Source organism: Nycticebus coucang, chromosome 8 (assembly GCF_027406575.1).
Source record: "Nycticebus coucang isolate mNycCou1 chromosome 8, mNycCou1.pri, whole genome shotgun sequence".
In the NCBI taxonomy this organism is placed as follows: Eukaryota; Metazoa; Chordata; class Mammalia; order Primates; family Lorisidae; genus Nycticebus; species Nycticebus coucang.
Window position 1 is genome coordinate 58,658,572 of NC_069787.1, and position 17,312 is coordinate 58,675,883.

At 38.2% G+C, this 17,312-nt stretch overlaps 1 protein-coding gene across 8 annotated transcripts in view; it reads right to left on the minus strand.

The window, feature by feature from the left end:
* ANKRD28 (ankyrin repeat domain 28) overlaps window positions 1-17,312 on the minus strand; it is a 207,647-nt gene that overhangs the window by 24,074 nt on the left and 166,261 nt on the right. For all 8 annotated transcript variants that reach the window (XR_008381942.1, XM_053600596.1, XM_053600599.1 and 5 more), the window contains 4 exons: window positions 8,348-8,459; window positions 7,122-7,148; window positions 6,691-6,765; window positions 2,644-2,845 (listed from right to left, as the gene is read on the minus strand). Coding sequence is in view for 7 of the 8 variants with exons in the window: in XM_053600596.1 (XP_053456571.1) it covers window positions 2,644-2,845; window positions 6,691-6,765; window positions 7,122-7,148; window positions 8,348-8,459 (416 nt within the window). In the remaining variant the exon portion in view is untranslated. The remainder of the gene's footprint in view (window positions 1-2,643; window positions 2,846-6,690; window positions 6,766-7,121; window positions 7,149-8,347; window positions 8,460-17,312) is intronic.

A 17,312-nucleotide genomic window follows, 5' to 3' on the forward strand; every position in this document is an offset into this window, starting at 1 on the left:
TCATCATCTGTCTTGCTAAGAGAATGCTCATTTTATTTGGCTTTCTAGCAATATGGTCAGGGAGAGAAGCTTGCCTCTAGCCAAGGCAGTATCATGATCACACCAAGTCGATCACAACAATCCCATTCTCCTCTGACAGTGATGGTTGAGACCTGACCCTGAGATGCTCAGTACTTTAGAAAGCTTGAGAAATATTAAATAATGAATCCTTCACCCCAATTTCAGATGCGATTCTGTAAAGAAGCAGCAACTATTTGTGACATGAATGCAAAGGCAACAGAGAAGAGAATCTGGCTTCAGAGATTCTGACACCATTGGAGAATCAACCAACTCTGGAACTGTATCTGTCTCTGAACATTTTCTGAGAAACACTAAAACACTCACCACTTAAGCCACTTTTCATAGTAGTCTGTTACTTAGGGTTGAAAGAATTTCAAATGATGTATATACAGTAAAAGAAAAATGATGCATCTAAAAAATACATTTGCAAGTCCAAATGCAAAAAAATGGGCAATGGTACAGAAGTAGTTCCAAGAAAATAGAAAAATTTTTTAAATAAGTTAAATCCTCTGCAAAATTCAGGTCCTGCTCATATGTAAAGTTTGAAGTTTAACTAGTGAAAACAAGTGAGATAATGAATGTTCTATGTTTTTTTTTTTTTTTTTGGAGATAGGGTCTCACTGTGTCATCCAGGCTGGAATGCAGTCGTGCAATCAGAGCTCACTGTAACCTTAAACTCCTGGGTTCAAGGGGTCCCAAGGCCTCAGCCTCCCTGAGTAGCCAGGACTACAGGAGCACGTCACCATGCTCAGTTAATTTATATATATATATATAAATTATATATATATATAAATTTTTTTTTTTTGGTGGGGTGGGGTAGAGATGGGGGATCATTCTGTTGCTCAGGCTGGTCTAGCACTACTGGTCTCAAGTGATCCTCCCACCTTGGCATCCCAAAGTACTGGGATTATAGATGTAAGCCACTGTACCTGGTCTCTACGGTTTCTGATAACTATATTAAATTCTAATAGTTATTTATTATGATGTGTGGCTCAAAATCACCACCCCACCTACCCTAGCTCAATCTTTATGTTGCACTCTGCCAATAGTTCTCATAACACTTGGGGATGGTTCAATGAGATCTTATTTGGTTCATCATTTTCTTTTTTCCTTTTTGGTCCATCATTTTAAAAAAATCAGTTCATTTACACAGTGCACTGTGTATTATTCATTATTATGAATAAGAGGGTTGTTCCCCAGCAGACTTCCAAATCTAAATGCATGCATATAACCAAGGCTTGAATTTGTTAAATAGGTAGGCCCTAACAGTATCCTGTGGCTTTCTTTTTGTAAGCAGGACTTAAGCTGGACTATATGGCACTGGTGAGCTACTAAGAACTAGTATCTTTGTTCATGATTAGCCTATTAAAAGTATTAACTACTCCAGGAAAGCTTTAAACTAGCTCTGCACATAATCTGCAGTTAACAATATAATTTTCTAGTTGTAGACAGATATATACTAATTTACAGGGTGTCCATAAAGTTTGTGTACAATTTAAAATAGTCAACTAAAGTTAACTTTATGGACATCCTGCATAGATACTTTTATTTTTTTAATTTTCTTTAGAGACAGGGTCTTGTAATGTTGCCCAGGATGGACTCCAACTCTCTGATCTTCCCATCTCAGCCTTCCAAGTAGCTGGGACTACATGTGCACGCCACCACATTCAAGTTTGCCAACTAATATATAACTTCTTTTTCAGAATAAGATAGTAGGAAAGTGACAGCATTTTGATCTCTTATTCGAACCACAGTTTATATATGTAAATTAATACATAAACATAATATTTATTCATTATTAAAATATTTATCTTGAAGCCCTGTTTCATATTTCTGAAAAGATGCTCTGGGAGTGACCGTGGATATTTAATCAAATAGTCTTCTAAAATGCAAGCTTCCCAAAAAACTAGAAATAAAATCCAAGATACATATTCAAATGTGTTCTTAAAGGTCACTATACAAAGTGAAATGAATCTAATCACATAAAGCCAGCCTACTGGGGATAAGAAAAATACTTAAGATTTCTCCAATTGTACCAATCTTGGTTGTTTAAAATGAAGACTGCCATGTAGTAATTTCTGTAGATAAATTAGCATATACCACTGATATACAGCAGTATCAAGTCATTTGAATGACTCGGTCCTAGATATTTGCATTTACAACATACATGCTACATCATAAAATCACAACTTGGAGTAAGTAGTTCTTACATAAAGGAGGTATTCTACAAATCTGTCTGAATAAATATTTAATACAGTACATTGGTAAAATAAGTCAAAGTACTTATAAACTGTTAAGGATTATACCAACCCCAAATAACACTCATTATAAAGTAGTAAAAAAAAAAAGCATTGTTTTGTTTAAAGTACTTCAGAAGTTAAGACAATTACGTAAATTCGATTTCTAAGGTAGATAATGATTTAAGTGATTATTGTCTTACTGTTGGTTTTCCCAAGAATACAATCATTCAACCAATTAAAGTAAAAAATTTTAAGATAATTATTAGCAATATTATATACTGAAAACCAAAAAAGAAAATATCAGATAGTAGCAAATAAATCAAGCACAATTTATTTGGCATACCTGCTGCATGTATAGGTGTTCTTTTCAAAATGTAATCTTTTACTAAAATTGAGGCTCCCTGATTAATGAGTACATCCACACATTCAATATGCCCCTTAAATGCGGCAAGATCTAAAGGTGTTCTTCCACTATTATTCCTCACATCAAGATCTAACAAAGACTGCACCAACACTTCCAATGCTTGATGGTGACCATGATAGGCCTAAAAATAAATATAGAAATTAAAAAAATATTTAGGCTGATTTCACAAATACTTTAGAAACTATAAATAAGCAAGCTTATCTTCACATTATTTTGAGATAATCCAAAACGGAAGTTTTGTAGTATTGAGAAAGTTATCAGAAGTATCAGATTTTTCTAACAAACTTAGCAGACTACAGTGTAAGGGAACAGATATTCTACAAATAAAAGTTCAAATGAACATATAATCCTGGTTCATGGCAGACAATTTAATGACTGTGGGACATGGTTTCATTTAAAGCTTTGATTCTAATCTATAATACCCAGGGGCCTGTCTTTTCAATCACAGTTCAGGGCTCCTCATTAACTCCAGAGATAGCTTGAGTTGAGTTAGTGCTTGAATCTTCTGATTTCTCAAAGTGACAACCCTTACCTCATAATGTGCTATAGCTCAAAAATAAGCATTTCTTTTAGCAAAGAAATACTTACCTGAGCTCTGTTTGAATATATGGTCTTCTAGGCATTATCCCAAATATATATAAGAGGAAGGTTTCGAAGATTTGTCAAACTAAAGCCCCTTTCTTTACCCAGTCTTCCCAGATAACTCATGTCAAAATCCAACATGACAAGTACATACGTATTATTTACACTAGACTGTATGCTGAACTGGACATAAAGCAATAATAAGCTTAAAAGGACTGTAATGTCCCTTCTGGTGGAAAATGTCAGAAAGTATCAACAAGAGATAAAGTTGCTCTGGGCCTGATTGATTTCTTTGATGCTTCTGTGGTAGAAGGTGTGACTATCTACCACAGAAACCTTGACTACCTCAAAGATTAAAGTGACTGTAGATCACAGAATTCTACTGTTCTTAGGTAACATTAAATTTGCTCCTCAATACCAGGTCAATGAAATTCTGCTACTGAAAGAATGAACTGTGGGAATGACTCTTTCATTCACAGTGCGTGTAGATGACTGTATAAAAAGGAGAGAAAATAAGGATGACAAGCAGCCATGATGATTTACCACAGAACTCTTCCCCTATAGTATTCTGGTATAGGACTGAGAGAAGGAGCCTATATGTCCGGTACAAGCAAAGTTACAAATTAAGATCATTTTCCTTAAGCCTCCAGCCAGTACGTTTTCACTGCACTAAGCTGTCCTAAATAGTATCTGGAATTAAAAACTTCAAGTAACTTCTGAAAAACCTTCTATAGATAGATACAAAATGCAAAAGTGATGGTCTTATCACATTTCACTGAGCCTAATTATTAAATTACAAAATTTCCACTTCAGCTTAAAAACTATTCAGTACACCCTTATTCCTTGTGACACTTAAAATAGCCAAGACATAGAAACAACTCAAGTCTTAAATGCCAGATGAATGGATAAACAAAATGGGGCATTTACATAACAATAAATTATTCAGCCTTGTAAATGAAGGAAATTCTGCCACATGCTACAAAAAGGATAAACCTTAAGGACATTATGCTAGGTGAAATCAGCCAGTCATAAATAAAGAAACATTATATGATTCTACTTAAATGAGGTTATCTACATTAGGAGCAGATGGAGTACAGGAGTTGTTAGGGGCTAGAGGGAAGAAGAAATAGAGAACTGTTTGTCTACTGCAGGCGTCCTCAAACTTTTTCAACAGGGGGCCAATTCACTATCCCTTAGACTGTTGGAGGGCCGGGCTATAGTTTAAAAAAAAACAAACTATGAACAAATTCCTATGCACACTGCACATATCTTATTTTGAAGTAAAAAACAAAACGGGAACAAATACAATCACACCGCCTCATGTGGTCCGTGGGCTATAGTTTGAGGACCCCTGGTCTACTGGATATAAAGTCTCAGTTTTGTAAGACAAAAGGGTTCTGAAGATTAGCTATAAAATGATGTGAATATATTTAACACCATTGAACTGTACAAGCAGAAATGGTTAAGAAGGTAAATTTTTTGAATTTTATGCTATGTTCTTTTTAAACCACCACACACACGAAAAATCTGACCAAAAAAAAAAAAAAAGTAACTGAGATAGGGAGTAAAAAATCATTAATCAGTATAGAATATATGTACAGGCACAAAAAGAGAGAAATTGGGTGGGGAGTACACAAACATGAAATTTCTAAAGAAACAACATCATTAAGTTAATAAGAGAGTCTACAGACTACAAGACTTTTAGGAGCCTTTAATATGCTATTTGTTGAATCTTCATGAGGGGAAAATAGTCTGGAACCTAGTAAGTGCTCCAGAAATGACAGTGCTATTAGGATGCTGAGAATGATGACCATGCAAGAACTCCCAGTCAGTCATCTGCTCAACTTCACTTCTTGCCAGCAATAGTAAAATAGCCATTTTCTCCATGCTAGCTTTGCTTTTTCAGACTTCCTATGCAAATCTGGGAGAGGTGATAGTGCTTCCAAAATGCCTTCTTAATTATTTAGAATATGATTAGAAAGAAGTATTAGTGGGAAGACAGGGGCACAACAGAAAATTCAATGTGTCTCAGTGTCAGAACATATGCAAGGAGACTATTAAGTTAAAAAGTAGGAGTACATGTGAAAAGAAGGAATTAAATGGATCACTAAACTTACAGTGATCACATTAAAGATATAACCTTCTAAGCATTTTACTATGTTTTAACAGCTAGTGACAGTATCCTTATCTCCTGATTCTCAAAGTCTCCCCCACTCTAGAACACTTTGCTTCAAAAATAAATTCTTTCAATATAAGAAGAGCTAGATTGAACACTACTTGAAATTTCTTAAGGTAATTCATTCCCATATATAATTTAAAGAATTGTTACACTCTTCTCTAACCTATTCACTTAATGATTGATGTTGACAGGAAAAATTCAAAGGAATCTTTAGACATGATGTCTAAAGTAGAAGAGACCTTAGACATCATGTCCCCAAATCCTATAGCATGAGCAACTGAAGGGCCAGTGAACACACAACATAGTTAGTACCACAAAGTGACAAAGTAAACAAAACATTGTAGAAATAACATAGGATTTGTATGTGTGTGTGCCATCAGCTTAGCACATTATAAACCATTTCACTAGGGCAAATATTTTTAGATTCATCATCACAAGTGTATTTCTCCCTTACAAGAGGCCCTGGAGGAAGACCAAGGACCACTGTACACACACACACAAAACCCAGAAAAGGTGTATTAAAAATTCTTGGAATTAAAAATGTTCTTAAGATTTTTTTTTTTTTGTAGAGACAGAGTCTCACCTTATCGCCCTCAGTAGAGTTTCATGGCATCACACAGCTCACAGCAACCTCCAACTCTTGGGCTTAGGCGATTCTCCTGCCTCAGCCTCCCGAGCAGCTGGGACCACAGGCGCCCGCCACAACGCCCGGCTATTTTTTTGTTGCAGTTTGGCCGGGGCTGGGTTTGAACCCACCACCCTCGGCATATGGGGCCGGCACCCTACCCGCTGAGCCACAGGCGGCGCCAAGATTTTTTTTTTTGTAGAGACAGAGTCTCACTGTACAGCCCTCAGGTAGAGTGCCGAGGCGTCACACGGCTCACAGCAACCTCTAACTCTTGGGCTTACGCGATTCACTTGCCTCAGCCTCCCGAGCAGCTGGGACTACAGGCGCGCGCCACAATGCCTGGCTATTTTTTTGTTGCAGTTTGGCCGCGGCTGGGTCTGAACCTGCCACCCTCGGCATATGGGGCAGGCGCCCTACTCACTGAGCCACAGGCGCCGCCCTGTTCTTAAGATTTTTAACTCCATGATTAACTACTACACAGACTAAAAGTTCATGGTACTAGTTTGAGTCAACACAAATAAGTGTTAGATATTTTCAGTAAATTAGCCATCAAGTGAGCTATGAAGGTAGTACTCACAGCCAAGTGTAAAGGGCTTATAGTTGCTCTATTGTCTGAATCACTCAGCATATCTGTCCCCGAGGTTTCCATTAACTGAAAAAGAAGAGGCATTTTAAATGTCAGGAAGATATACTTCAGCAATTTTTCTACCCTACCTTCCAGTTCAAATCCATTTAGTGTATAAACTGATAACTCAGCAAGCACATAAAACAGGATCATCACAAAGTATGGTAAGGACTATGGACTAAAAGGTCTGAATGAAGTATCAACTCAGAGTTCAGGGGGAGTGCTATTTTTTACTATCACCAAGTGAACACCGTCCCCACTTTGCACACATTATTTCTGTCACTATCTTTGCTCCTATGAATATGTAAAAACAGCTTCAGCTCTAACAAGACCAAAAAAATATAATATTCTAACTGGAGGGGAAGAAATTGACTAATACTTACAACATCTAAAGGAGTTTCACTTGCAATCTGAAATAAAGGTTAAAACAAGAACAGTTTAGAAAGTATTCACAATATTAAGACTCTACTTAACATTCGACTTTGCTGTGTTATATCTACTCTAACCTATGCTTCCTTTGCCTCCAAAAAATTAAGTCTTTTTTTTTTTTTTTTTTTTTTAAAGAGACAGAGTCTCACTTCGTTGCCTTTGGTAGAGTGCTACAACATCACAGCTCACAGCAACCTCTAGCTCTTGGGCTTAGGCGATTCTCTTGCCTCAGCCTCCAGAGTAGCTGGGAATACAGGCGCCCACCACAATGCCCGAGTACTTTTTTGTTGCAGTTTGGCTGGGCGGGTTGAAACCCGCCACCCTTGGTATAAGGGGCTGGTGCCCTACTCACTGAGCTACAGGCGTGGCCCAAGTCTTTTAAATAATTTTACAACAGACCACAGATAAACATACAGAGGTCTAAAATTTTAGCCTGAAGATCCATAACAACCTAAGAAAATGGTATTTGTTGCTTTTGTAGCAGGATTCTAAGTGCTATATTAAATGTCAACCTCCTTTTTCTCTTTTATATCCTCTCTTGTTGAATTTTATTTCTCCTTGAAGGGAAGCAAAGTTTAATATAATTTAATTATAAGTTTAATATAACTTATAAGTCTAAATTAAAGAACCTTTAATCTAAAGCACTGGATACACAAGAGTATATTTTAACTTGTCCCTTTCCTTTTGGTTTGGCAAAGTGGAGCGGTATGCATATTCCAAATGAGAACACAGCTGAAATAAAAACTTGATTTGCAGAGGCAGAGTCTCTCTTATTTGGAGGGATTATGGAATAAACGAACCTTTCAAAATTCCCTAAACATAAGGGGGAGACCTTCCTCTCACAGAGACTTTTATTTCTCATCTAAGACATGGTTACAGTTCTTTAGAAGCTTATGGAAAATATTTACTTAAAGGGGCAGGAGAAGTGAATCCTGCAGACATAGACATAGGGTAATAACTAGGCTCTCTCCAGAGATCTACTTTTTCCTTTCTTTCTTTTTGAAAAGGAAAAGGTAATGAGAGATATCTTACCAGGGCAACCATGAATTTTAGAGGTATATGGAGTCTGAAAATGCTAAAGAGCAAAAGAGAATTTGTTTCTTGATCCAATTATTTTCATTTCTGTTACATTAGATTATAAACTCACATTAGTCTTTCCACATGAATTCAGTAATCTTACCAGCTGAAGACACAGACGATGACCATAAGCAGCTGAATAATGAACTGCATTGTATCCCTGCTTATCACGGATCCCTGGATTTGCATCATTTCTTAGTAAGTATTCCAGGCACCTATATACAATAATATAATAAAAATTATAAATCCTGCATTTTGACAAATAAGAGACTGAAATTAAAAATGACCATTTTCTTATACTTAATATCAAAATCATAATATATACTTTAATAATCTGTCATTTACATTGATTGAAGTTACCATAAAAATACAAATGAAATGTTCATAAGAGAATTCTGATTCAAAGTGGATCTCTCTACAGTCTTTCAGAAGGCTTATCATACGTGAAGGCTCTTCTTTACATAGTCACTATCTACGGCACCACCTATTCCACTAAAACAATGTTTAATCGATAGGATTAAAAATCCTAGTGGTGGTAATCACACAGTGCTGGCAATATTAGCTTATCTGCTTACAATACAGAATGAGTATTATTTCAATCATTAGGAAGCTCAAGAAAGGATGGTAAAAACTCCCAAAAAACCAAGGTTAGAATTTTTTTTTTTTTGTAGAGACGGAGTCTCACTTTATGGCCCTCGGTAGAGTGCCGTGGCCTCACACAGCTCACAGCGAACCTCCAACTCCTGGGCTTAAGCGATTCTCTTGCCTCAGCCTCCCGAGTAGCTGGGACTACAGGCGCCCGCCACAACGCCCGGCTATTTTTTGGTTGCAGTTTGGCTGGGGCCGGGTTTGAACCCGCCACCCTCGGTATATGGGGCCGGCGCCTTACCGACTGAGCCACAGGCGCCGCCCAATTTGTTAAAATCTTAATACTTTTGTTACTGTAGCAGAAAAAGAGATACTGAATTAGAAATGCAAAGACTTGCCTCTAGAGTTAGTTTGCTACCTGTGATCTTGAGCAAATCATTTCCCCTTTATGGGAAGATGGACTCTGTTAGGTGGGGGTTCTAATATCTGCTTATGTTCAAATTCCAACTCTATAGTTAACTAGTGATAATGTGTCTAGGACTGCATTATGTCTACCCAAATACTAATTACACTATCATGGGGAATTCTGGAAAGATGGCCGCCTGGTAGTAACCCTTGGCAGAGACTCCTGAGCAGAGGGAGAAAAAAATGGATAGAATCGGACCCTATGAAGCCAAAGGTGGGAAGCTGAGCCAAGGAAGAAGTTTGGCATGTTGTAACTCCAAGGAAGAGCATTCAAGAAAACAAATTACAGGTATAAAGCCTATTGACTAGAGGACGGGAGACCCCTCCTCCAAACAGGAGACAGCAGACAGGACGCAGATAGGAGCAGGTAACAAAAGATCTCTCATTTTACCTCACTGGAGAGAGCCACTGAACACCAGGTCTCTTTCTCCAAGGAGGTCCCACTTATGAACCTAGACACTATCCTGCCAGGCATAAAATTGAACAGATATTTTCTCCCACAAGTCCAAACTCCCAGTCCACCCTTCTCCCCCTTGCATAGTGGTCTAGAGTTCTTTCTACCCCCGGCAAAGCGCAGAGTGGTTGGTCTTTTCCCAAGAGATCTGGGCATAGTGTGGACCGCCAACCATCAGGACGGAATCTGTGTCTAACGGGGAAGAAAGAGGGTGTGGGAAGAAAGGGACACTCGGTGAGAGAAGAAGCAGTTCCCTGGTTATGACTATGCCCAGCCAGCGGTGGTGTTGATCCTCAGTTCAGGCTGTGTCTGGCAGGACAGCGTGCAGAATCCCCAGCTCTGAAGGCACCCACAGCATGAGAGTGGTTACCCCATGTGGACTGAGTTCAGCAGACAGGGCTGGTCCCCAGCCCCTGCTGAGCCAGCAAGCAGAGGCTTGTCAGGCGTGGACTGAGACTTGATGGCAAGGCATGGTCCCCTGTCTTCAGAGGGGCCGGTGAGTGTTCACAGGGTGAAGATTGAGACCTGCATGTGGGGCATGGTGCCCTGACTCCAATAGAACTTGTGAACAGAGGCTTGCCAGGTAGTGGACTAAAACTGGCAGGCGGGGGTGTGGCCCCGACTCCAACTGGTCTGGCAAGCAGAGACTAGCTAGGTGTGGACTAAGACCCGTGGGCAGGGGCATGGCCCCTGGCTCCAACTGGGCCTGTGAGCAGAGAAGCAGACAACAGTGTGGACGGAGTCTGGCGGTGGAGATGTGGATCCCTGGCTCCAACTGTACTGTTAGAGACCCTTGAATTCCTCTCTGTTGGGCATGGTTTGCACTGCCTGAGACAATTTAATTAGAACTCAGTCGTGGGCTGTACACTTGGGGACATTCTGAGGTTGACCTTCTAAGTTCTGTAGTGGAAAAGAACTGAAGGGTGGGGGCTGGGGGCCACAGATGTTTGTATCTCTTCACAGTCAAGATTTAAACCTAATACTGTGGTTTCTTAGGATGCAGGGGTCCTCAAACTTTTTAAATAGGGGGCCAGTTCACTGTCCCTCAGACAGTTGGAGGGCCGGACTATAGTTTAAAAAAAAAAAAACAAACTATGAACAAATTCCTATGCACACTGCACATATCTTATTTTGAAGTAAAAAAACAAAATGAGAACAAATACAATCACACTTCCTCATGCGGCCTGTGGGCCACAGTTTGAGGACCCCTGGATAGGGTAAGGGTTGGCTGATATCAAAACAGAGCTAGCTTGCGCTATCTCACCAAGTAGGTCCTCAGAGTCTCTGGCCAAAACACTGAAAAGGGCCTTTGTAAGGTTGTAGGAGATAGGCCACAATTACAAAACCTAGTGCTTTGGTAAGGGGCTATCTTTACTACTTGGGAACCTCAATTCAATCTTACCCTACCAGTTCTAATAACCAAACAGTGGAAAATAAACATGGTGAGGACCCAACAGAAGAACTCTGGCAACATGAATAACCAGAGTAGATCAACCATCCCCAAGAAATGACAAAGGAGATACAACTGAAGATGCCATACATAGACAAATGGCAGCAATGTCAGAAACTGAATTCAGAATATGGATGGCAAATAAGATAAATAGAATGGAAGACAGAAATTGAATTCTAAAGAGTAGTTCTAAAGTTGTCAAGAAATTAATGAATTCAAAGACCAAGTCACCAAAGATATGGACATATGAGAAAACAGATAGCAGAGCTCAAGGAAACGAAAAAGTTAGTTGAGGAGCTCCAAAATACAGTAGAATCCCTCAGTAATAGAGTTGACCAGGCAGAAGAAAGGATCTCTGAAACTGAGGATAAAGCATTCGAACATTCCCAAACACTCAAAGAAGCAGACAAATGAAGAGCAAAAACTGATCATTCCCTGAGAGAGGTGTGGGATCACTTCAAAAGATCAAACATTCATCTTATAGGAATTCCCGAAGGAGAAGAGGATGGTCCTAAAGGTACAGATGTTCTACTCGAAGAGATTTTGGAGGAGAGATTTCCCAAACATTGCAAGAGATACAGAACTTCAGATAGCAGACAGTTTCAGAACCCCAGCAAGACTCAATCCAAATAAAGCATCTCCTAGACACACTGTGATTAACTTTGCCAAAGTCAAGACAAAGGAGAAAATTTTGCACGTAGCCAGACGTAAGAAAAGCATCACCTACAAAGGAGAGATATCAGAATGACTGCAGATCTCTCAGTCGAAACGTTTCAAGCCAGAAGAGAATGGTCATTGACCTTCAATCTCCAAAAACAAAACACCTTCCTGCCCAGGATCCTGTATCTAGCTAAAGTGAGTTTCATCTGTGATGGAGAAATCAAATACTTTAATGACATAGACATGTTAAAGAAATTTGCCATAACTAAATCAGCTCCCCAGGATATTGTCAGACCCATCCTCCACAACGACCAGCACCATGCTCTTACCTCCAAAGTAAACTCACCCACAAATTTTTGAACAAAACCTAACTTCCACAGTGGTGAAAGGATTAAAAATGTCCACTGGACATCCGAAAATTATGATACCCAACACAACCAGGCTTATCAATTCTCTCAATTAATGTGCATGGTTTAAATTGTCCTCTAAAGAGGCACAGGCTGGCTGCCTGGATACATAAACTCAGACATATACATATACATAGATATCTGCTGTATACAAGAATCTCACCTTACCTTAAAGGATAAAAATAGACTCAGGGTGAAGGGATGGACTCCTATAGTACAGACAAATGGAAACCAGAAAAAAGCAGGGGTTGCAATTTTAGTTGCAGATACAATTAGCTTTAAACAAAGATAAAGGATGGTCACTACATATTTGTCAAGGGAAACATCCAACGTGAAAACATTTCAATAATTAACATTTATGCACCCTACCTACCAGAATGCTCCTCAATTCATAAAGCAAACCATAATGGATATAAGCAACTTTATATCTTCCTACCCTATAATAGAGATTTTTAACACCTCTTTGACAGTTTTGGATAGATCCTTCAAGAAGAAACAAAGGGATATTAGACTTAAACCTGACCCTAGAACAAATGGACTTTACAGACCTCTATAGAACATTTTACCCTAATAAAACTGAACATACATTTTTCTCATCGGCCCACAAGTCATCCTCCAAAATAGATCATATCCTAGGACACAAGTCTAACTTCAGCAAATTTAAAAGTATAGAAATTATTCCTTGTATCTTCTTGGACCACCATGGAATAAAAGTTGAACTCAACAGCAACAGGAATCTTTATACTCAAACAAAATCATGGAAAGTAAATAATCTTAGGCTGAATGATAGCTAGGTCAAAGATGAAATTAAGAAGGAAATCACAAAATTTCTGGAACAAAATGATAATGAAGACACAAATTATCAAAACCTGTGGGATACTGCAAAGGCAGTCCTAAGAGGGAAATTTATAGTGCTGGAAGCCTTCATCAAGAAAAAAGAAAGAGAGGAAGCCAACAACTTAATGGATCATCTCAAGCAAATGGAAAAGGAAGACCATTCCAACCCCAAACCCAGCAGAAGAAAAGAAATAACCAAAGTTAGGGCAGAATTAAATGAAACTGAAAACAAAAGAATCATTCAGAAGATCAACAAAACAAAAAGTTGGTTTTTTGAAAAGATTAATAAAATTGATAAATCTTTGGCCAACATAACCAGAAACAGAAGTAAATCTCTAATATTGTCTATCAGAAACGATAAAGGAGAAACAACAACAAATACCTCAGAAACTAAAAAAAAAATCCTCAATGATTACTACAAAAATCTCTATTCCCAGAAATACGGAAAATCTGAAGGAAATGGACCAATACCTGGAAGGACGCCACCTTCCAAGACTCAACCAGAAAGAATTAGAAATCTTGAATAGACCTATATCAATCACTGAAATAGAATCAGTAATACGAAATCTCCCAAAAAAGAAAAGTCTGGGACCAGATGGCTTCACATCCAAATTCTATCAAACCTTTCAAGAGGAACTAGCACCTATATTATACAACCTTTTCCAAAGCATAGAAAAAGAAGGAATACTTTACAACACATTCTGTGAAGCAAATATCACCCTGATCCCCAAACCAGGAAAGGATCCAACAAAGAAAGAAAATTATAGACCAATATCATTAATGAATATCGCTGCAAAAATATTCAATAAGATGTTAGCAAACAGAATTCAACAACACATCAAAAAACTTACACACCACGATCAATTTGGTATTATTCCAGGGTTACAGGGTTGGTTCAACATACGCAAATCTATAAATATAATACATCATGTCAATAAAATAAAAAACAAAGACCATATGATTCTCTCAAATGATGCAGAAAAAGCCTTAGATAATATTCTGCATCCTTTCATGATCAGAACACTTAAGAAATTAGGCACATAAGGGACATTTCTTAAACTGATAGAGGCCATCTACAGCAAACCCACAGCCAATATCATATTGAATGGAGTAAAACTGAAAACATTTCCACTCATGTCAGGAATGAGGCAAGGATGCCCACTGTCTCCATTGCTATTCAACATAGAACTGTAAGTCTTAGGCCATCACAATCAGGCAAGAGAAGGTGATCAAAGGTATCCAAATAGGGTCGGGGAGATCAAACTCTCACTCTTTGCTGATATGATCCCATACCTGGCAAATCCCAGGGACTCAACTTCAGAACTCTTAGAAGTGATCAAGGAATACAGGAGTGTTTCAGGATACAAAATCAATACTTACAAATCAGTAGTTTTTATATATGCCAACAATAGTCAAGCTGAAAATACAGTCAAGGACTCTATTTCTTTTATACCCCGTTTCCCTGAAAATAAGACAGTGTCTTATTTTAAGGTGTACTCCCAAAGATGTGCTAGGTCTTATTTTCAGGGGACGGCTTATCTTTCCTGTAAGTAGGTCTTATTTTCGGACGATGTCTTATTTTTGGGGAAACAGGGTAGTAGTGCCAAGAAAGATGAAATATCTAGGAATTTACCTAACAAAGGACGTGAAAGATCTCTATAAAGAGAACTATTAAACTCTGAGAAAAGAAATAGCTGAAAATGTTAACAAATGGAAAACACACCATGCTTATGGATGGTAAGAATCAACGTTGTTAAAATGTCCACACTACCCAAAGCAATCTGCAGATTTAATACAATCCCTATGAAAGCACCACTGTCATACTTCAAAGAATTTGAAAAAATAGTACTCATTTTATATGGAATCAGGAAAAACCTTAAATATCAAATATGTTACTTAGAAATAAGAACAAATCAGGAGGTATCACGTTACCAGACTTCAGCTATACTATAAACCTATAGTGATCAAAACAGCCTGGGACTGGCACAAAAACAGAACAGTAGATTTATGGAACAGAATGGAAAACCAAGAAATGAACCAAGCTACTTATCATCATTTGATCTTTGACAAGCCTACCAAAAATATTCAGTGGGGGAAAGACTCCCTATTTAACAAATGGTGCTGGGTGAACTGGCTGGCAACCTGTAGAAGACTGAAAATGGACTCCCACCTTTCACCATTAACAAAAATTGATTCTCAGTGGATAAAAGATTTAAACTTGAGACATGAAACTATAAAAATACTAGAAGAAAATGCAGGGAAAACACCTGAAGAAATTGGCCTCTGAGAATACTTTATGAGGAGGACCCCCCGGGGCAATTGAAGCAACATCAAAAATGGGATCTGATCAAACGGAAAAGCTTTTGCACAGCCAAGAGCAAAGTAAAGCAAATAGACAACCTTCAGAATGGGAAAAGATTTTGCAGGTTATGCTTCTGAAAAAGGTCTGATAACTAGAATCCACAGAGAACTCACACTAATCAATAAGAACAGAACAAATAACCCCATTTCTATGTGGGCAAGAGACTTGAATAGAAACTTCTCTGATAAAGATAGGCACATGGCCTACAAACACAATGCTCTTCATCCTTAATCATCAGAGAAATGCAAATCAAAACCACTTTGAGATATCATCTAACTCCAGTAAGATTAGCCTACATCAAAAAATCCCAAAACTACAGATGTTGGCGTGGATGCAGAAAGAAGGGAACACTTCTACATTGCTGGTGGGAATGCAAGCTAATACGACCTTTCTGGAAAGAAGTTTGGAGAACACTCAAAGAACTAAAAGTAGACCTACTATTCAATTGTGCAATTCCTCTACTAGGTATATACCCAGATGATCAAAAATTATTTTACAACAAAGACATTTGCACCAGAATGTTTATTGCAGCCCAACTCATAATAGCCAAGACATGGAAACAGCCCAAGTGCCCATCGACCTATAAATGGATTAACAAACTGTGGTATATGCATACCAAGGAATACTATGCAGCCACAAAAATATGGAGACTTCACATCTTTTATGAAGATGTGAAGACCTTTTTATGCTTCTGAAAGAGGTCTGATAACTAGAATCCGCAGTTATCAGATATGTTAACTGAGTATGTTCAATCCTGAACTTATTCTCCTTAGTAAAGTATCTCAAGAATGGAAAAAAATGTATCCAGTGTACTCAATACTACTATGAAATCAATATATAATCACCTACACATTCATATGAATGGCAAAACATAACTATAGTCCAGAAAGTAGAAGGGAAGAGGAGAGAAAGGGGGGAAGGGAGGGGGGTCATGGGAGGAGGGAGGGTATTTGGGGGGACCTCACCTAATGTGCATGATGCAATGGTACCTTTCAAAACTATTAAGAAATGAGTATAATTGTGATGGATGTGTTAGTTCAATGTAAGCATTTCACATTGTGTATCAAAGCAGTACACTAAACCCCATAAATCTATGCAACCCCATGCATCAATATACAGAGTAATGATTTAATAAAAAAAAAATAATAATTACACTATCATGGAGAAAAATTCTACAAACACTCCTCGTAAAGTTCAAGTTTCCAAAATCACATTGAACTTATATATAAACAAAAAGGAATTCTAAAGCTTAAACTTGAGATGATATCTCAAGTTCTGACTTGTCAAGAACTCTATCCCTTACACAGTTCTTATCCCTGTTAAGAACTCTTCCATATATAAATAAAAAATATATATGTGTGTGTGTGTATATATATATATATAGAGAGAGAGAGAGAGAGAGAGACGCGGTTCTTTCAACGTTAACCATTAGTTCTGTGCTGACTTGTTAAAAACCCTCTGATCACTTAAGAATTACTTTCAGAGGCTTAGCATGGTGGCTTATGTCTGTAGTCTTAGCACTTTGGGAGGCCTAGGTAGGAGGACTGCTTGAGCTCAGGACCTTGAGACCAGCCTGACCAAGAGTGAGACCCCCATCTCTACTAAAGTTAGAAAAACCAGCCAGGCATTATGGTGCATGCATGTAGTCTCAGCTACTTGGGAGGCTGAGGGAAAAGGACTGCTTGAGCCCATGAGTTTGAGGATACTGTAAGCTATGATGACACTACGGCACTCTGCACCTAGGGGGATGACAGAGTGAGACTCTGTCTCAAAAAAAAAAAAAAAATTACTCTCAGAAACTACTTAATATTTGATATAACATCTTCCTTGGTAGCAAATATTCAA